Source organism: Odontesthes bonariensis, chromosome 14 (genome assembly GCF_027942865.1).
Source record: "Odontesthes bonariensis isolate fOdoBon6 chromosome 14, fOdoBon6.hap1, whole genome shotgun sequence".
NCBI lineage: Eukaryota > Metazoa > Chordata > Actinopteri > Atheriniformes > Atherinopsidae > Odontesthes > Odontesthes bonariensis.
The window spans coordinates 15,845,851-15,868,348 of NC_134519.1; the positions used below are offsets into that span (position 1 = coordinate 15,845,851).

The 22,498-nt window shown below is 40.8% G+C and overlaps 1 protein-coding gene across 1 annotated transcript; it reads right to left on the bottom strand.

Annotated features, from left to right (window-relative positions):
* Positions 1-6,293: 6,293 nt before the first annotated feature.
* Positions 6,294-21,987, bottom strand: LOC142398892 (uncharacterized). The gene is made up of 25 exons (XM_075483126.1): positions 21,920-21,987; positions 18,623-18,752; positions 18,072-18,239; positions 17,843-17,980; positions 16,544-16,695; positions 16,287-16,390; positions 15,080-15,269; positions 14,751-14,879; positions 12,575-12,718; positions 12,306-12,441; positions 11,825-11,975; positions 10,678-10,814; positions 10,411-10,522; positions 9,696-9,759; positions 9,374-9,577; positions 9,023-9,168; positions 8,818-8,936; positions 8,439-8,560; positions 8,258-8,355; positions 7,622-7,758; positions 7,322-7,446; positions 7,046-7,191; positions 6,826-6,928; positions 6,607-6,743; positions 6,294-6,479 (listed from the first exon to the last, which is right to left on the bottom strand). The coding sequence occupies exons 1-25, from the start codon at positions 21,956-21,958 to the stop codon at positions 6,365-6,367; spliced, it is 3,246 nt and encodes a 1,081-aa protein (XP_075339241.1). The 5' UTR covers positions 21,959-21,987; the 3' UTR covers positions 6,294-6,364.
* Positions 21,988-22,498: the final 511 nt, after the last annotated feature.

Below are 22,498 nucleotides of genomic sequence, written 5' to 3' on the forward strand. Positions count from 1 at the left end.
GGAGGCTCCAGCAAGAAATCTGCTGTCTCCAGGTGGGGGCAAGACACTGGGACCATGGTAAGGGCACCCGCCTTGAGGCAGACCGATGCCTTCCCTTGAACTCTGACCCTAAAGGGCTTGATGGCGTTGACGACGGCCTTGATCCTTTCACATTGCTTCAAAGCTTGTCGAGCCGCCGGGCCTGCCGATTCAACCAGAAGGGAATGAAAGAGCTGAGAGCCTAACTTTTCAAAAAGGGCCTGGTAACATTCCCCAACTACATTCATACCTAAGATACCTGGTATGGCTGCCTTACGGTACATGGATGCGGCATCCTCAGGGTCCTTGACTACCAGCACCCCCCTCCCCGAAATACATTGCCCCAACACCACTATCTCCATCTCCACATAGCCACTATACGGTATGTCCAGCCCATTCGCTGCCTTCAGGCCGAGCCAATTACACTCTTTCCTCTGTAAATGTGCAAAATGTTCATTAAAATATCTCTCCGTAATGGTGGTGACCATGGAGCCAGTATCCACAAGGCAAGGGACAACTACCCCCCCCATGCTGACATTTAAAACAGGACATTTCCCCACTAACTGGCTACGAGAGGGTAGACAACCAGAGCCAGATACATTTCCCCCCAGTGTATGGCTCTGTACACTGGGCATCACAAGTTTCCCGGCAAGCCGGTGGTGCTAACAGACGGATGAGGGGGCTGCGCGGCGGTAGCATCAACAGACGGCTGATGGGTGGGCCTACCAGCTAGCGGGCGAGAGGTCGGACAATAACGAGCTATATGGCCAGCCTGTTCACATTTAATACAAATTGGTCGCCCATCCGATGCCCGCCTAAAACGACCCCCCCTGTATGGCTGGGAAGCAGAAGTTTGCATATGTGGCTGCCCCAAATGTTTCACTAGCAAATCTAGCTGGGCTTGCTGTTTTAGCACCAAACCTTTCAACTCAGCTAGCTCAGAGGTCTGCGCAAGGGTGGCCTCACACTGAGATGGGTACTGAGCTTCACTGTTACGCACCACCGTGCAATGGCCACGATCACGCCCGGTCTGACCCTCCTCCACCCACCTAATGGCTTCCCGCCGCACATCCAAAATAGTCCAACGTGCGTTATCCCGCACCAGCTTCTTAAGCTCTCTTCGCAGAGTAGGGTCATGGACATTTTCATAGAATTGGTCCCGCAAAACTAAATCAGGGTCAGTGATACAGTCACCCTTTGACATTTTAACTTTCTCCATCAATTCCATTAGTGCATGTGAAAATTCAAACAAGGACTCGGTTTCTTTTTGCTTCCTATCGAAAAAATGCTGTTGCCATAATACATAAGATTTAGCACATCCAAAAACCTCTTTTAAGACTTTAACAATTTCTACAGGGTCTTCTCTAGTTGCCGTGGATCGATATTTGATTTCATTTCGGGCTTCACCCTCCAGGTGATCATACAAAAACATGGCTTTTTCATAGTTGGACATGTGTCTTGCCCGAATGCAGCCCTCTGCCTCCTCGACCCATTCTTCCACCGATAAAGCGGCACCTGCAGGAGTACAAGAGAATTTCGGACAACGTCTCTCTCTGGGAATGTACAGTACCTGGTCACGCTGCCCAGATTGAGCAGCATCACCTCTAGCACTTGACAGTCTTTGATTTTCCACTTGAAGCTGCTCCAGGCGATCGCGTAGCTCCTGGAGCGCCGTCATCTTCTCGTCAGCTGCTGTTCTCTACACCCACACACACACACACACACAGCTGCGCCAAAAACAAAACAAAAAGAGAACCCTAATGCAACACTTCACAGGAAAGGTGGTCCTGCCAACAACGCCAAAATGTAGCGCCCCCACAGTAGACTATGTTGCGGCAGCGCCCCCCCCAGTAGACTACGCCGCCCCCTTGATTAGCACTCTTAGAGCAGGGGGAACTCTGTCAGAAACCCACACGACAAGGATGTGTTAGAAAAGTATAAAAATACACATTTTTATTAAATTACACATCAAAAATACTTTTTCCCATAGGAAGTGTTGCACAGGAGAACAAAATTAAACAGACAAACATGGAGGGATGAAACCCAAAATGCAGCAGCTGGCAGCATGCACACACACACCTCATGCACTCCACAAAACTAATTTAAAAGAACAGCAGCTGAACTGCGCAGCATAAGAATCTGGTCAGAAATGAAAAAGAAAAAGAAACAAAAACCAAATGAAACATTACCAAACTGATATAACACTTTGATCCCCCTGTTTAAAACACAAGATCATACAAAATTGTCAACAAAATTTCACTATGAAGTTAATTAATCACCCCTTTACATAATTACCAACACTGTTTCTGACATCATTTAAAACATCCCTGTGGCTATCTTTCATTAAACACACAAGTGTTGGGAAGGCTCCATAGGCAACCCCACTACTCAGGCCGACACTGGTTAAGCAGAGAGAGAGCGCCAGGGAGAGAAAGAGCAAGAGAGCATTATACTGCTGAACGTTCAAGCTTACAACCAAGAAAGCATGGCAGCAACCAAAACGGTAGCATACCTTGACGCACACCATACAGACGTGCCTTCGTCGACGCCACACACTCAGCCAAACGCGAGCAATTTTCAGTACCAAGGCAGTGGATAATGCTGCGAGCGTGGGAAAGAGGCTCCCGCTACTTCTCCCAAGACCAACCAAACAATATCATTTAATGCTCAGCAATGTACCCATCAAAGGCTATCCCCGGTAAAAAGGAAGATAAACTGCAGCATACCTTATCATGAAACATGCCACGCCAAAGCCGCCAGCCACCCAGCTAACACAGGAGGAATGCTACCTGCCCAAGGACCCCCAGGTGCCCATATAGATGCCAGCACTTAATTGCGGACCAATCACGTTCGTGTTACGGACAACGCATACACCGGACTAGGTTGGAAGATAACCAAAAAAAAAATAAAAAATAATAGAAAGAGAAAACATATGACAGGATTACTCTGCCCTCAGTCCTACATGCTACATAACGTTAGCCTAACGCCACATTGGTCCCTGCTGGCCTGTAAGCAAGGCCGGATTAACTATATGGACCTGCAGCACAGTGCCCAGGGGCACCAACCATTCACAGCCAGTGGGGGGGCACCACACGACAAACTTTAAAAATATTTTTTTCATGAATGTTTGTACACTTAAAATGATTACACTTGACACTTGACATAAATATTCATATAAAATTCATTATTAAAACTAATGTGATAAGAACAGCAACGATATATCATAATTCTGAGCAATAGTGGCCTAATGTGAACATTAACCCCCCTCCCTCACCCTGTCAGTTGAGCCAGTCCACCTATGGTGAAATGCATCATGTTTTTTAAAAAACGCGGTAAAAATAAAAATAAATGGATAGACATCAATTGAGTGGTTGTGCGAAGAGAAAAATAAAAAAATAAAAAGACTCCAGGCGTTTAGCGGCAATTAAAAATGTTCCAGTGTTAGATCGTTTCCTTATAAAAACATCGACAACTGCTGACAACCAGCTGGCTATTGCTAACGGTCCCACCATCTACCACAACCGGGCGGCTAAATATGCAGCATCAGCACGGCACGGCAGTAAGAAAACCAGGTTTCTTACAAATGATCTCTTCCAATGCCAGCTGCCGAACAAACAGTCAGTGTCTAGAGATTGGCTAATATATTCCCCTTCAACCGGCATGGTGTATTGTTTTGCGTGTAAATGCCTGGCCGGGCAGCAAAATGCTTTCACCGAGGGGTACAGTGACTGGAAACACCCGGACAGAGTCACAGCCCACGAGAAGAGCGCAAGCCACCGCGAGTGTCTGCTCGCACTTCTCAGGAGGTCACGGAATGCGGTACGGTTGATGTTGTTCTCAGACAACAAAAAGAGGATGCGGCGAAGTATTGGAGAGGTGTTGCGACGCATTGTGGCCGTGATGAACAGGGTGCTTGCGCAAGTCTTGAAAGTCTTAATAAGTATGGAATTTTGAAGCACTGTTTTCCAGACCTTGAAAAGTCTTGGATTTTGTGTGAAAGTCTTAATAAAGTATGGAAAATAAATGTATGGTAAAATGTTACAATATGCTCAAAGGCATTGTGAAATGAGAAATAGGAAGGTGGGCTATAAAACTATAATTTTACTAACTGGTCACTTACTGTATTAGCCTAATGGGATGAGATGTGAGTGAAGAGACTGAATTCTACATTCATTCATCCATCCATCCATTCATTTTTATAGATAGTTGTTGTGACTCTTGTTTGATATGAAATTCATGTACTTGTGATTTTCATGTTTTGAAACATTTTCATCAGTATAAGCATAATTTACTGTGAATAATGCATTTGTTCATTGAATACTAGCCTATGAAAATGAACATTTCTAATAAACACAGTTGGTACAATCTGAAGTAGGCAGTAGGCACACAAGTTACATAAAGTTAAGGTCTTGGGGAAAAAAAGTATCAGTTTTAAAAAAGTCTGGAAAAAGTCTGGAATTTTGATTTGGAAAAAGAGCAAGCACCCTGATTAAGTTTTTAAGTGTGCGTGGTTTGGCATTCCGGGGAGACAACTTATGGTGCTCTGGGACGGCTGTGGCAATGACGTCCCCCTGGATAATAGGAGTGTTGTTAGTGCTGCATAGGTGGATGCTCTTTGAATTGATAATATATTTCAATATAGACAAATGCTCTTCAAATTGATACAGATTTTGAATCTGTACATTTTAATATATGGATGCTGTGTTTGGATTGATAGTGAATTGAATTGATTGGTTTTAAATGGAGATATTTGACTAATCCTACATACTGTATATAGATGGATGCTGCTTTAATTGTTACTGATTTTGAATGAATACGTTTGAAAATGTAGCCTAGGGGCACTTGAGGTTTAGTGCCCAGGGGCACCACATTGACTTAATACGGCCCTGCTTAGATGCAAAAGTGGGCTCAAAAATGACCCCGACGGTTGTTACTTTTCAAAATCTCTGAAATTAAAACTTTTTACACTTCCATATTCCAGGTATTCTTCATAAAACATGTTTGTGACTTGAGGCCATTTATTTATTTTAAATGTTTTCATACATTTTAAGAAATTGCAGTTTTTGTGTCACTACCCCAGTTTTTCATAAGCCTTCCTATAGAATTTCAAAGGTTTGCTTTGGGAACCTTTGATTCTTACCAACTGTGAAAGGAAGATGCAAGAGTGTATATGCTCTCTTTGTAACATGGAGTAGAAGAGGTCAATGAGGAAAGATACAAGAGAGACAACTGCAGTATAAGCGCTAAAACAAAGGGAGGCGCCACCTTGTGAGACAACCAGGGGAAGAAGTGCAGAAGAATCTAAGGGAAAACACTGTCCCTCAGTTGTGCACTGGATTCAGACACACAGGTCGCACCATCACCACAGACATCTTCTTCACCAGTGTGCCTCTTGCAGAGCTTCTCCTGGAGAAGGGTCTGACTATTGTGGGACCGTTAAGACGGAACAATCCAGACATCCCTCCAGTGATGAAGGCTTCCAAGTCGATTGAAGGCCTCTTATGCATGTTCATTCTCTTTTTTGTCCTCCAAAAAGATGGACACACTAACAATAATTTTTGTAGATTTTTTTTTTACATTATTTCTTATTTTAAAAAAAAGTTATAAACTTGTTAAATGTAAAATCATTTTTTTGTTGACTCAAATATAATCACCTTTAACCAAAATAAAGACATTTTTTAAATTCATTGCAAAAACACATTGATTCTAATTGGGGTCATTTTTGACCCCACTCATGAGTGCAGGTATGTAAAGGGTTAAAAGTATATCAGCTTTCCTGGCGTGATAAAATCGCTTTAAATGTATATGCAGTTCTCAAATCACATAAAAGACACTCAATCACCACATTTAGAAGTTGTAATGGGGAAATGAAAAAAGAAAAAAAAATATTAAAATTACACTGTAAGAAAAATAGTGTTTATTTTATTTTTCACTTTAAAACGAACAATTCAAGCTGTATAAGTACAAGTTTATTCTTTGAAAACTCTATGGAATACTTGAACATGGGTGGGGGTGGGGTATGGTAAGCAATGAACAACAAAAGATTACATGAAATAAAGGAACAACTAAAACTATACTGAGGAGGAGGGGGTATTGTCTCACATGTTTACCTTCATGACTGGTATGATCTTCTAAAATTACACATTGAACTCAAACTAAAATGGCTTTAATCATCATTCAAACATTACAAACAAGTTTTTCCAACTTCTTGATATTGGTGTGAAATGAACACTAAGCAGCTGCATATCAACAGGCTAGAATCACACTGGAGCAGATTCATTACACATGTCTTTAATTAGCAAAATCCAAATTTACTTCAAGTTTAAGTTCTTTTGTAACCACAGATTTACTGAATTTGACGAGATCGATGTTCCATCACCATTTTCTTCATGTCCCGGTCTGCTGTTATGTCACTCATTACTAGCTCATTTCCTGGGCCAGCCATTGGATCGTACTGGTGTCTGAAAGTCATGAGTGGTGGTTCACTACACTATAACTTCACTGTATTTTGAGCCAAAATGCAAACCTTTGGCTCCTTAACATATGAAATGTCGATGAATTGCATTGAGTTAGCAACAATAAGCTTACCGTTTGAGATGTTTCTCGATGGCTTGGCGCTCATACACGGTACCATACACGGTTTTCACCGGATCGACAAACATGTTCTTGGTGAGCGGACAAAGCAGATGCTGAGGTATAAACTGTGGCACGGGGTCTATCAGTTTCTTGAGGAAAATAAAAATAGAGAAAAAAAAGAGTAAGAATCTGTGTTAGAACGTCGACAGTTTGCTCAATTTGCTCCCTCACCATCTCCATGTCATCCAGTGACTGTCCAGCAAGTTCCTCTGTGTGTTTCTTGGCTTCTCCTTCGTACGTCTCGCGGCTTGTCAAGAATTCTTCAGCCAAAATGCTTCCAAAAAAAGTTTTTGACTTTAACTCTTATGAATTTCTCATACTTTGGACATGGGATTAAAACGGACATGGTTATCCATATCCCTGTAATACAAGATCTACGTCTGCATCTTACCTGTCCAGTGGATCTTCAGGCTCAGGGATGATGAGCAGTCCGTACACGGCATCAAAGACCTCTCTCATGGTGATGTGGGCATTGTAGCTGCGGTCGAAGATGTTGTGGCAGATGCGGCCCACACTGTTGACGTTGCAGTGATACACCTGTTATCCTGTTAAGAAATACTTGCCACAAAAACTTACGATGAATAAACTGCAGTTTCATAACACACTTTCAGACAGTAAACGCGTTACATTTCATAACACTATCATTCTCTCCATCTTGGCAGGATACACGAGTGACAAAACGAACAAGAGGAGGCTTCACTGGGTAGTCGGGGCCAAACTGGCAGTACAGCTCAAACACGCCCTTCTCATATGGTGTGTCGGGAGGGCCCTGCAAGAGAATCCTCCAGAACGCTGGAAACATTAGAAAACATAAGGAACATTGCTGCTAAGAAAGAAGGAAAGGTCTTATTTCCAGTCTATGTGCAGTACATTGTACTTGATAACAAACCGTGAATAAAACTTTCAAAATGCATTCAGAAGGAAAAAAAAGAGGTCAAAGCAGGTCGAGCGAGACCATCTTACTTACAAAAGTCTGACTCTGAAGGAAAGACTCTAAAGAAGGGATGTGGGTCACAATGAAGGCTCCTCAGCTCCTCCAGGATGCGTTTATCCTTTTCCATGAATCGCCCATCCTTTGACTCCTTAATCTTTTGTTTCAGGGCACTGTTTTAGAAGAGATTCAAGTTTAAAATGTAATGCAGGCATATAAAGATGAATCATCGCTGTTCAGACAGCACAAAGCTCTGATGTGACCGTTTGTGAAACTTAACATCCATCACCCGCAGATGTAAAAATAACTGGGTACCAAAAGTTCATATGCAGCCAAACAATGGAAATGATAGGTTGACTTAATCATACTCAGTCTCCAGATTTTTGTCAATGCTAACATGTCACTTTTTGTCACAGTTCTAAGGAATTGCAATGGGGACCTTTAACTATTCTTTTTAAACCTTAAAGCATTCAAATTAATCCTAACTGGCTGTAATGGGAGAGAGAAAAGCACATTTTTGGGAGAAATAAACATAGCAAAAATACATCTGACAGTTTCCAATACAATTATATGAATAAATGGTTATAATGATACATCATGAAATTGGGTTAGAAAATGGTTGTTAACTGCTAAACAAATGTAATATTGAGATGTGAAAAACTCGTTGCTCACCTCTCCGTTATGGTCACTTTGCTGTCTATCTGGCTTGGCATGGAGGTCTCTGGAGATTCATCATAACCATGAGTAGCGAAGATGCTCGTTAATTCATCCTACGAAATAAAATGAAAGAGACCCTGAAGACGTACTCCATCCATTTTTAATATATATTTCTGTAGTTGACACTATAACCGACCTCAGAGATGGAAGACGCATCCAGTTTTTTCTTGGGTTTTCTCTGCTCCAAAGACAGAACCGTCTCGATCTCAAAGAGCTTCAGACCCTCTTTGGTCGTCTGCGGTTTGAAACAGCAACCACCTTGAAGAAATGAAAATAAAGGGACAAAACATGAAGAAAGTGTTTTTCCCACTACAATAATCCTACGTGTCATTGGTAGCAAAAAACACAATGTAAAGTCATCAATCCTATGGACAACAATGATGACATTTTCTCAACATTTACAACTGGTTGGGCCATAGCCACATAAGACTTTTACAAGCGATTTACAGATTTCTGTTTATAAAGCTTTGTGAAAATAAATTTGGAAATCATACCAACTACAAGCAAAGTTTTACCTGTTGCATGGCTGATTCCGTGCAGCATGTTGTTCTCCACTTCTCCAAGAAGGATTGAATCCACAATGATGTCCAATTTGAGCAGTTTGGCTGTAACAGCAACTGGTTCTATTGAGGATCTAAGACAAGATGACAACAGATTATTAGGAAACTCCTTTTTCGGCTCATAGTGGGAAGAGAAAATGGCGCAGATAAGGAAGTTTACCCAGAGTCATTTCCATCAGTGAGGCACATGATGCGGAGTCGACAATCCGGAAACTTTGTCTTGACTTTCTCAAGCTCACAAGCTCCTCGTCGCAGTGCGTCGTACAGCAGAGTGCAGCCACTTGCCTCAATGTTACGCATGTGCACCTAGAAATGTGGACAGTAGCACTCCTGAGCCCATTTACAAAGAATCTATGCACGGTCTAAAAAAATAAAATAAAATCTAATATACATCAACAGTTAGTACAATCGATTTGTTGCACATATGATTCCTCAGAGTCCAAACAAGACAAACAGAATGGCTAAATTCATATGAATACACACGTCAAGTTTCTGACATCTGAACTCTTACCTTAAACTTTTCCAGATTCTCAGTAAATGTGTGGAGGGTTTTCACCATCGAGTCAAACTTCACAAGGCCAATGACGTGATGGAAGTCATACGCCATGCTTCTAGTGGCAAAGTTGTCAAAGAGCTCTTTCACAACATTGATTTTCTTCATGTCTGCACTTTCGTAACACTGCTCTTCCATGGACGAGCTGGTATCTATCAACACCTATTATATATATAAAAAAAATAATAAAATGTGAATGAAAATATTTGCTTTGACTACTGTCATTTAGACAGAAGATTATTTATAGAAAAAAGGAGGGCCATCATCTTTTAAGTGTTACCAGTATCGCCTCCTTTGGAGCCCGAGTTGTGACAAATGTTTTGTCATCTCTGTGGTCACCGGTCCTGCATTACACGTCAAACACATAATGAGAAAAAAATAGAAACAAGCAAGAAATGAAGCCCTGGCCATATGATCCGCTAATTCTTTACGAGTTAAAAAAGTTCATCATAGGAAAGAATCTACAGGCAAACAAACCTGCACTGCAGGAAAAGCAAACTGGGAAAAACTGAGAACTTGGTTAAAGGCTGATTAAATCTCAAATGGAATACTTTGGCACCGGCTTTAGGCAAAACAGAAGTTATGTGGTCGCACTTAATCTAATTATTTAATAAATTAATTAAGTGTAATTGCAATTCAAGCATAAGGTAAGTGATGCACATTGATCTGCTCTATGAAAAACAGACCATTTTCACTAGTTTTCAACCGACATTTGAGAGTTTTTCCAATGGAATACGCAGATTGTCTGGAGTAAGAAGGTAGATGACACATGTACAAGGTGGAACGTAGTTCAAGTTGGTTATGTTGCTCCATTCAACACTCAGTCAGTGCGCTTTGAAAACAATAAAATGAAGCATCTAAATATCTGTAGATAATCAAACTTCCACTGTAGCTGACCACTTAATGGTTCATGTCAAATTTTCAATTTCATGAGAAGGCTCCTTGATTCTGCAATTCTTTTGGGGAATTAATTTAGTTATGGTTCCTGTACTCACTTAGCTGCCAACACATTCACATCCACAGTCTTTACTTTTCCATCGAGACAATCACGGACTCTGATCATATCAGCAGCTCCTTTGTCTTTTCCCAGATAAATGCCAAGGTTGTCTTAAAAAAAAAAAAAATAAATAAATAATAAAAAAAAAAAACACACAGCGGCAAAAATAACCAAATTAGATAAATAGATTATAAATAGTACCTCTTCCACATTATAGATGAAGGTGAAAATTTTTAGTCGTTGTTTAGAATGTAATCTGAAGTACCTTCACTGAGCATAACAAGAGGACTCTCGACAGCACCCAGATCCTTCAGACGCAGAGGAGGAGTCACATTCAGGCGAGGGACAGATTTCAGCCCTTCCACCATACTTCCAAAAGTCTGCTTAATATTGACCTGAAAGCTGAAATTTAATTGTAGAGGTTAGTGAAAATGTTAAGCTCGCTGTAATCCTTTCCCTAGTTCCTATCAGGCATTAAAACATGTATCGTTTTGAAAACTCTACTCACTCGAGCATCATCTGTGCACTGTACAGCATCCAATATGGAAACCTGCCTCAACTCAAGACGTGGCTGGCAATGTAAAGTGGGAAAGCTGGTACTGTGTGACTGACCTTTGACCAGATTTGAGAGGCTTCCCTCTACGGAACGATGCATACAGTTGAGAGATAACATGACGATGCTGTAGTTCTCTTTACAGTTTTAGAGAAACATAAAGTCTTGCTCCACTAAAAACCCAGCTCTTAACCTTCTGAAAGGGTCTATAAAAAGGCATTTCTTTTTTATGCATAACAAGATATATCATGAGCAAATTCAGCCATGATGCTCTGAGAGTTAGCAGGCCTCATCATAGTTTCATCACAATACGGTCTTTCCAATGCAAGACCTCGACATAAAGCTGCCGTTTCAACTGCTTATTAACAAAACTGACTTGTCCAACATGGAATATGAGGGCTTATTTCACAGAAAGGAAATTTGGCCAGTTATCATGATCCATCAACACATTAAAACATACCCTCACTGTGCCAGTACGATATGCTGAAATAGGATCATCAGTAAAATGGAGGGGCCCGTCTTTGTGCCCATAACTTAATGGAAAGTATTAAATTGTAAAGCTGATGTAACAAGTGAAAAACTTAAAATGACAAGATTCTTATCAGGACACATTTATATTTTCTTGTTCTTAACATTTTCAATACTTCTAGTGTCATCCAAGTCATTAAAAAAAAAAAAAAAAAAAACACATAGGGAGTTGGTTCAATCTGCACAACATCAACATGGCTACAAATGTCAACTACATGATGAGAAACTTTAACCCGATTTAAAACTTCAGGAAAATGTCAGCGAGCTGCTCTACATGCTAGAAAGCAGGTGTGTAAGAACCTACGGTTCAGATTCATTTGATGATACATACTTCTGACCAGACACCTTGTCGTGATGAATCAAGAGGGGATATCGCTTTAAATAACGAGGCAAGCTGAGAAGGATTTTCTCAACGTCAGCGGCTCTCTGTAGCGAACTTTCTCTCAACGGCTCTTCAGTGCAGTTTGGAATTTTCTCCCCATCTGGTTGAAATGGCGTAGCAGGAAATCAGGCAGATGATACCAAATTATTCAATTCTAAAACCCATCCCACTATGAAGGCCAGTGGTTTTTCAGCACATCTACCTAAAATTTGAGCTGCAATGACTGTTCTTTTTTTCCACATAGATCTGTTATTGCATTTTGAATAGTTTCGGTGGTAGAAGCAGCATTTAGATCTAATCTAATAAATACAGTGACAATAATATCAAGTGTAAAGTTAATAAAAAGTAGAAGAATATAGAAAATAAGTACATATAACACACTGATAATGAATTCAAGGAACAAAATCGTGTCAGAACCTCTCCGTTTTACCTTTGATTTTCTGAAAAACATCCGTTCGTTCAAAGACAGTCGGTACTCCAGGTACTCTGACTGGTTCACAGAGGTGGTTACCATCTCCAGACACAAGCGTGATTGGAGCGTAGTCCTCAGGCTCAAACGTCCATTTCTGTCAATATAAACAAAGATGAATAATGAAAGCTGAAACTAAAGGTATCATCTATCCAGGCAAAATACTGGATATGAGCAGCTGAGGTCCAAACAACAAAAGAGTTGTCGAAACTTAAATATCACAACTATACCTTCACTCTTTGCATGAGATGCGCCCAGCAGTACAGCGAGTTGTCAAAGACATCCTGGTCCTTGATGAATTTTTCCCCTCGCTGTGATCCCTGCCGGGGCAAAAGCTCCCTGAAGAGCATGTAAAAGCCCTCAACAACCGCAATCTGAAAGACATCAATCAGCACAACAAAGCACACGGTGAATAATTCAACATCTTAACGTAATGAAATCTTCATTTTTCCCCAAAGAGCATTTTCTATTTTTACCAACAGCGCGTGTATTCTGTTCATGAGTTATGGAGCTATATTCTCCATCTCAGACTCTAACTCTGATGTTCTTATTCAGTCGTTCCCATTAGGGAAAACACAAAATTATTTTCCAGGAGAAATTATTTGACAAAAACTTGTTTTCTAACTTGTACAGCTACAGCAGAACCCTGAGCTCATGTTTATGCATTTGGCAGACGCTTTTATCCAAAGCGACTTAGACTCATATCCCAGGTAGGCAGGCAGCATAAGGTACTGCCTAAGGAGGTAGTACCTTTCATGCGGTAACATTATGGACTCATAAACTGTCCAGAGTACATGGAAAAATTCAAACTGTTTTAATAGCAGAAGCTGGGCGTAAACTCATTTAACGGCCATTTGTGATATTATTTCTAACTAAACATGATTTAGCACAAAGAATATTAAGACCACAAAGAAATCCCCTGCACTGGTGAATTACATGGTCTATGGTTGGATATGTTGAACACTGTGCACCAAAGTAATTATTTGGAAAAAAAACAAACATTTGAATCTAAGAACGTGGTGTTGAAGCTGACTGTTAGGGATGCCACTGCTCTAAGTTGAGCTCTCATGGTAAAATGAACGAGTCAGTTTGTACCCAGCTTACACACTGGGCTTACAGATAAGCCCTGAGAGGAACTCGCACTGAGGCAGGGTCCAGACCCACTGTATGGCCCCGAGTTATGTGCGTTATCTGCAGGAAAGGTCTGGAAAACTCCAATTAACCAAGTTTGTTTTTTTCCCTCCTTGTTGAGGGTAAATTCATTTTCTAGCAAAAATATTAAAAATAAACAAATACCTAATGAATGAACAGTCAAGTTGTACAACCCTAAAAACACTTTTTAGTCAAATAATATAGATTTTAGGGCTGCACAATTAATCGAATTTTAATCAAAATCGCAATTTTGGCCGCGACGATTATGAAAAATGAAAATCGCGATTTTTTTTAACATTTATTTTCTTAATGCGGGTTCAGTTGCATTATACTCTAGCATGCAAGCATTTAACCAGTAGTCCGCCAACAACCAGGGGGCGAACATGGACCTATTTGTTACGCCGCCTAACTGATCCACAAGCAAGTTAAGCGCGCAGCTCCTCACTAGTGCAGCCAGCAGTGGTGTCAAGTTCAAGAGGTGAGAGCAGAGTAGTAGTGATATAAGGGAAGACAAAACTGGTGGTGAGGATGATTGAAATGACCGAGAGCCAAGCTGAAGCTGCGGCAGAAGGTAAGCCCACAGCCGGTCTCTCTGGAGAGAAGGACGAGCTCGTCCCTCGAAGGGGCTCAATTTCGGCTGTGTGGAGTTACTTCGGATTCAGGGCTAGCGATGTCCAACAAAAGCAGGTGTGCAAAGACTGTGGAAGAGTTGTGTCGGCACCGCAAGGCAACACAACTAATCTGTATAAACATTTAAAGAAGAACCATGTTGAAAAATACAACGAATGCATGAAAAGCAAAGTTTCACAAATGCCCCGTCGCCATGCCACTGCCCAGATGCAGACAACCATAAACGCCACCCTGCACCGTGCAACACCATATGCGCCAACATCACAAAGACACGCGGAAATAACAAAAGAAATCGCAATTTATTTAGCCAAAGTCATGGCTCCAATAAACACCGTTGACAATGTGGCATTCAAACAAATGCAAATAGTTGCATTTCAGTTTTATTTGGTTTATTCCTTACATAGTACATTCTTAGCTAGATTTCATTTCGTGATTTTAAATTACATTCTGCACTGAAAATTGTTTTTGTTTTTGGAAAGAAGTGCAATAAAATTCAGTTGTTTATCGTTGTTCCATAATCGTGATTTCAATTATGATCCAAATAATCGTGATTATGATTTTTTCCATAATCGTGCAGCCCTAACAGATTTTACTGCAGAATTAGAGCCCCATCTTATTGTTTACCTTCTGGTTTCTGGACATCCCTTCGTTCCTGCAGAGTAACTGATGCAGACTTTGAGCGAGCGGGTTACATCCAGTCAGCTTCCGTACGTAGGCAATCAGTGAATTCAGGGTTAACTTTGGAAAATTACTCTGGAAGTAAAAAGTTAAATAGTGTAAAGGACACTTAAAAGAGGCAGAGTACAAGAAGGCTGTTTAGCTGCATCGAGTCAATACTGACAGCTTTCAAGTAGTTTTTAAATGACCTTTAAATAGCTACAGATTATTGGACAGACATAAGATCTCAATCATCTCATGAAAAGTTCACACCAAAACAATGACTGAATGCTTACGACGGCGTAAAGTGAAGACAAGAACACACCGATTCCTTTCTGGGTTTGTGGCACCGAGGGCATGACATCGTTGATGTAGAAAGTCTCATCGTATGGAGTCTCCTCAGAAAAAGAGGACAGGGTGAAGAAAACAGTCGACCCTTCGGATATTCCACACTTTTGCAGAGTGTCACCACTGGAGTGTTTATCTCTGCAAACACGAGCACACGAGATCACTGCGAATGAAGGAAGCTTTTAAGGGGCAACAAAAAAAATAAATAAATATCAATGCTTTTTAAAGGGGAACTCCGGGGCATTTGAAGCGTGTTTCCATTGCTAGGGGTTGTCAAATAGTGATAGTAGGACACAGAGAGGTGCGTATCTGCGCTCCCTGTGTGGAGATCGCTCTGTCCGCACAGCATGTCATGCGAGGCTAATACGTGGTGGCTAAGGGGCAAGCGCTAACCCTTCCACGTAAAACAACAACTTGCACACTGCAGAAACGTCACACCACTTTATAACCCATCCGACAATAAAGTCACAAGCCTTACCATCAAAACCATATGCATGGTTCTCACATTACTGGCATGGGGACGTTACAAAACAACTTTATAAACAGCATGTAACTTACCGGCTGGTTGTAGGCTCGCGCATGTGAAAGCCCAAAAGAGTCGATGGAGAATAATCCCATATACAAAACAATTATATTCTCTAGAAAAACTGCGTTCAAGTATTTAAAACATTACAACAATACATGCCCAGTAATATTCTTGTAATGTTTTAAATACTTGAACGCAGTTTTTCTAGAGAATATAATTGTTTTGTATATGGGATTATTCTCCATCGACTCTTTTGGGCTTTCACATGCGCGAGCCTACAACCAGCCGGTGAGTTACATGCTGTTTATAAAGTTGTTTTGTAACGTCCCCATGCCAGTAATGTGAGAACCATGCATATGGTTTTGATGGTAAGGCTTGTGACTTTATTGTCGGATGGGTTATAAAGTGGTGTGACGTTTCTGCAGTGTGCAAGTTGTTGTTTTACGTGGAAGGGTTAGCGCTTGCCCCTTAGCCACCACGTATTAGCCTCGCATGACATGCTGTGCGGACAGAGCGATCTCCACACAGGGAGCGCAGATACGCACCTCTCTGTGTCCTACTATCACTATTTGACAACCCCTAGCAATGGAAACACGCTTCAAATGCCCCGGAGTTCCCCTTTAAATTACTTGTAATGAAGGACATGTGCTGGGACTCCACTTTCATTTGACAGCTTGAGCTTCAGAGTCGACACTGTGTCACTTTCTAAGTCCACAATCAGCTCAAAGTCTCCCTTCATGAGTAAAAAGAAACATGGTTAAGGCATCGAATTAATGCTTCAGACACTGAGGGACCTGAATATGCATTTTATTTATTACACAGAGTCTAAAGAGATATTGGTACCTTTAATTAATGTTAATTAATGGTTAATGAGCACCACAGTTACCTTCAGCATGATGTGGCATCGAATGACATCCGTTCCATACGTTTCACCGAGCTCTTGCTTTGGTATTTGAGGAGCGAATAGTAGGTTTTCCTTTGGCGTAAACATGGCATAGATCACGGCACCTTTTTCAATGTGTCTGTCTTTCAAAGACCCTGAATAACAACACAAAGTCAAAAACTGAATTTAACTTAGTATCATCACCCAACAGGTGGATCAAACAGTTTCTGAAATCGGAAATCACGTATAGCAAGTTTCTTTTTCTAACAAACAAATTCACATCCACGTCTGGCTGTTATTTCCCAGCTGTGTTGACATCAGATTTTGTGTCTACCCGACAGAAATATTTTAAATATTGACACTTTTCACGCAGCACTATGTTAACGCACTTCTAAACAGAAGCTTCCCCTGCCTCCCTGTGATGGTTCCTTTTCTTTTTCTGGAAGTTTTCTTTTGGCAAATGAATGTGTGCGACCTGAACGTATCATTAGAAACAGGCTGTAACCGGGAGGTGGGAGTGGTTCACAATTACAGTAAACATAGATGACATTCTGCTGCTTCTAACCTTCTCTGTGGGAGATCATCATATCTGCAAGCATAGCTGAATTCATTTTACAGACAGCGAGTTGACATGTGGCCCTGATGGGCTGATTTTCAATCACAATTTCTGACTGGTTAAGCTCCGCGACAAAAGAAACAGTAAAGTATGATAAAGCGAGCAGCTTTAGTTTGGCTGATTTAAAGAAAAAAAAAAAAAGATAGATAGATAGATAGATAGATAGATAGATAGATAGATAGATAGATAGATAGATAGATAGATAGATAGATAGATAGATAGATAGATAATGTGCAGAGTGTAGGTATAGGTATAGGTGTAAGTATATAAAGACTGGAGTGATTTGAACCCCAACAACCTTGTCTGGCTGTGTTAGTCTGGCTTTGAGAGCCTCGATTTTGAACTGTTTCTGTTGGATCAACATCTTTACAGGCATTTTAAAAAGACAGATTTTGGTCTGGTGTCATAAAACATACTCATTATAGAAACTGTAATGGTTTGGAAATCACTCGGCCTTCTAGTCCAGTTCAACTATTAAGACAAATGTTTGATTTTCAATGCATCTGAAATGTCTTCGGTTCTGTAGACCAGAACCCTTCCCTCACTCCACTGCTCCAAATACACATATAGATGTGAAAAACAGCGCTATGCAGAAACTATTCTAACCTGTTTAAAGGTATTCAGTCTTTCCTACAACACCCCTGCTTCTACAATACTTCCTCTTAAAGATGATAGTGTCTGCTCACATGTGTTGAAGAAGGGATCATCTGTCAGAGGCATCCCATCGGCCGTGTAGAGACAGACTCCTTTGGTGTTGCCAATGTTTTCAAGGTAGCAGATCCTCAACATCAGATCCTCAACTGTGTTTTGTTCTGGGTCCAGGTCTGTAAAATTAACATTTCAAATGAATCGCCATCACGTGGTTTACTGTGAATCCGCCAAAGGAATAGCCAACGCTAACGGTGGCTCTCTCACCTTTCAGGTGCTTTGGTTTGGGACATTTAGGGTACGTGTACTGCAAACAGAAGGGCTGCAATGATTTCTGCACAGGCGTCACAGTCTGAACTTGCCGCTTTGGGGTTCCGAGTCTTTGAATGAGGTTTCTCATGGCAGAAAAACGATTCTTTTCCACATGACTTAAACCTGGAAAAGATGAATAGACAAAAAAAAAAGAAAAAGACCTTTAGTATTGGAATTGTGTTCACATATAAGAGGATAAAAACATGTCAGACAAATATTTCAACTAGTTCAATCCACCTCCAACAACTGAGTTTCCATACAGTATATATGTACTGCACATACAGTATATGGCTGTGAAGTGAGGTCAACATGTCTAATATAGTGAAGTGTAAGAGATATAACTTTAAGATATTTAAATCTAATCCAAAATGTTCTTCATTGGGTATAATTACATCAGTTAACAAATCCTTAGAGCCAACGAAACCGGATATTTTCTAAGCATCTGCCATGGAAAACTGAATATTTAACCTCGCTTTTTAGCTGGTTTTCATAGTCGGCGCTCTTACCCATGTTGTTCAAATCCTCATCTGTGACACCATCCAGGAAATCTCTTTCATCTTTCACACCCAGCTGCAGAAACTGGTTGTAGTAGGACTCCAGTCTGTGCTGCTGAAGCAGGTTGAATACTGCACTCATCTGAATAAAAAGTGCAGGGAAATTTTCTCTGAGCATCTCTTATTTTACAAAAGACAATAAAAACAAACAACTCACTCCATGGCCACTTAAAGGCTCCGGGCTGTGCCACAAGGTCGCAATTACGCGTTCATAATGAGAGGATTAATCTGGACCCTACGAATACTACTACTAGTTTTTGCATGTCCATACAATGCCATCCAGTTCAATCTAGACTGACTCATGAGCTATTCCAGTAATCTTGAGCAAACTTAATTTTACCCCACCTGTGACAGGATTACACAATGCATAAATCTATCCAATCTATTCACCTTCCAAAGATGAAGCCGTTGATGGCTAATGTTTAAAAAAAAAAAAAAAAAAAAGGACAGAAAGGAGGCGGATGGAGAGAGAGCAGCAATAGGCCGTAAGGTGAACCTCGAAAACTCCTTCAGAACACCAGGCTTGTTCCGCGCTCTCCGAACCAAACACGCTTCAGCTCATAAAAAGATTTGAGTTATGTTGAGGTTTAAAAAAAAGTTTCGCCGCTCAGAACACAGTACTTTTTTAGTTCGCAACGTTTAAAGGAATAACTAGTGCCTGGCAAGGCGTATGTACATATTCGGCAGGCGTAATAACAATTTGGCTCGCGAGAGGTGCCACGGTTGAGACGTCATCAGAATGGACGAATCGGATAGCTGGTATGTCAGCTGAGCTGGTAAACAGAAACAGCACCGCAGTAGCAGCGCGATCATCCAGCAGTACCGAAGAAGACGAAATTTCGACCGAAAGATTTGTTACATGCACATATCTTCTGTTAAGCATGAGGAAACACAGAATTTCACCTGCACAAGGTGGAATGGAAGGAATCAGAAGGAACAAATAAAGAAGCACTTGCTGAGTTCTTATACGATGCGTGGCTACATGCTGCTCTTACAGCAGTGGGAAGAAACCTCAGCTTGTACATAGCACATCAACACCAATGTCACTGTGTGACTGTACTGGAAGGTGTGCAGTCTGTTCGTGCTGTGGAAGACCTGCAGTGTGACCACGAAGAATGTGACACAAGGGTGTTTTTGCATGCACAACATGCTGCACAGGAACATAAGACTGTCATTATTAAGAGCCCTGACACTGATGTAGCAGTCATTGCTGTGAGTCTGCAGAAAGATTTGCTATGCAGCTTGTACTTTTTCACAGGGAAGGGCAACAGAACACGCATAATGGACATTACCAAGGTGTCATCAGCTCTCGGAGCCAGTGTGTGTTCAGCCTTGATTGGGATCCATACGTTCACTGTGTGACACCACAAGGCAAAAAGAAGACATTTGCTGTGGCATGCGAGAAAGATGTCTACCTGAAGACTTTCAGAAATCTGGGGACTGAATTTAACTTGGACCACTCTACATTTGCATTATTTTGCAAATATGTATGCCATTTGTACGATCAGCCAACCGCAGAAAACATCAATGAGGCTAGGTACAAAGCTTTCTGTATGGCATCATCAGCCTTGCCAGAATTATCTATCCCCCCAACAAGTGATGCCCTCCACCAGCACTGCAAAAGGGCAAATTATCAGGCTAAAATAATAAGGTCACGTGTAAAGCAAAAGATTGGACTCATTTGAATCGGTGGTGGAGAGGAGGACACTGAACAAACTGTTATCCATCATGGATAACCCCACCCATCCTCTCCACCAGCTGCTGGTTAGACAGCAGAGCTCCTTTTCCAACAGGCTCATCCAGCTCCACTGTCACAAGGACCGTTTCAGGAAATCCTTCCTACCAGCAGCCATCACCATATACAACACCTCCCCTCTGGCTGGAAGAGAACTTCAACCTCAATAGGCTTGAAGTCTCTCCTAAAAAACAATAACAAAAAACAAAAAAATACTGTAGATTTGTATATAGCAAATGTTTATTCACTATTTCTATTTATTTTATATTATTTTATTTTATTTTATATTTATTTTATTATATTCTATTTGCTTGTTTTTTACTACTTTAATTGTTTTCAAATACTGTATGCTGCTGCAACAAAACAATTTCCCTAATTGGGATTAATAAAGTATTAATAAAGTAGACTTGTGCAGGTGTTCCAGCTGTTCAAACACCACAAAGGAAACAGAGGATAAAGAAGATGACAGCTGCCCTGACACTGACAGTGAGGAGTAGTGCATGTGTCTGCATGCGTTTTTTTATGTTTTTGTTTTACCTTTATTCTATTCCATTTGTATCATTCCTTTTATTATGGTTATGTATATAAGTTTATGTCGGTTGATGTGTATGCCCTACTTGTTTTGATTTTGTTATGTGTTGTATAGTTATAAGTGAATAAATCAGTAAATGAATACCTGAATGGTAAATGGCTAAATTGGCTCAATTCAGAAATACATGAATGAGCATTATCGTTGATAATTATTATTTTATGTTCACTTTAAAATGATATTTTGCGAGATTCCTTTCTGTAGGTTAGTTTTGACAGCATCAGACAGGTTGTCATTTTTCCAGTTTGTTGTCGTAAATCGGCAACGTGATTGGTCCAGCGCGGTCACGTGGTGTCTTGTGACGTCAAAATCGTCATTCAGCCCTGCGGAAAATATCTTCAGAAAACGTCTCGGTTTAAAAAAAGTACAGGATTCTGTGACGCGAAACTTTTTTTATATGTGCAAAATAAGTTGGTCATTTTTATCAGCTAACGGGCATGTAGTTCGGAGAGCACGGAGCGAGCCTAAACGAAAACGGGGTTCACCTTACGGCCTACAAGGTATGGTCCCACCAGACCTAATTAACACTGACAGGTCCAGGGGAGAAGGAACTAACTACGCCCCAGGGGTGGTTTCTGTACAAAGGCAGCTTTAACCATGTCAACACAGTTTAAGATAAGCTGCTAAACAACAGTGAGGAAAAAACACAAAGACACATCCCATGAGGTTAGCGTATCACTTAAGGAATCTAAGAAAGTATGTTGATGACATGGCCCAAGTTTTACTCTCCTTTTGTCAGTCTGTCCGGCCACACACAAACTCACAGAACAACAACAGGGAAACAGTGACTGCTGCTTGAGTCTTTTGAGTTTTTACAAGCCCGTCTCGACTTCAACACTACATGAAGCAAAGTACTGTATTTCCAACATTACATGCCAATCTAACCTACTGCTTGAATAACATAGCTTAAAAGGGTCAATCCTACCTTGACATGTATCGACAGTTCAACGGCAGCTTCTGTCATCAGTCACTGGCGACGGATTGTGCGTTTATGTGAAAACGAAACCTAGTCCAGCAAATTGAAACCAGACAGAATAAACCACAACCCCCAAATGATGGGAAAAAAAAATAATAATCTAGTATTAGGGCCAGGCATAAGAAAAAATATTTATATTTTGCCTGTCGAGAATAAAGTAATTAGATGATGGACCAGACTTTATTCTCAACATGTCGACTTTAATCACTACAGGCAAAATATTATTATTTTTTCTTATGCCTGGCTCTAATACTCTTCCGTAAATACTTGAGAAGACTTCAAATGTCTCAGGACAATTAAATTAATTTCCTTTTATTTTCCACAAATTAAACTATGACACACCCAAGAGCACCTTCGAGGCATTATGTTGCACCCGTCTCATCTGTGTGCAGGGAAAATTAAATATTCACTTTTATTGATTAGCTATTTCTCCCTGAACTCATCTCTACCTTTGTTTAGAGCGGTGTTGCTTTCTGCCACAATATTCCCATAAACCGTGGCTGAACTGGAGGGAGCAGAAACACGACG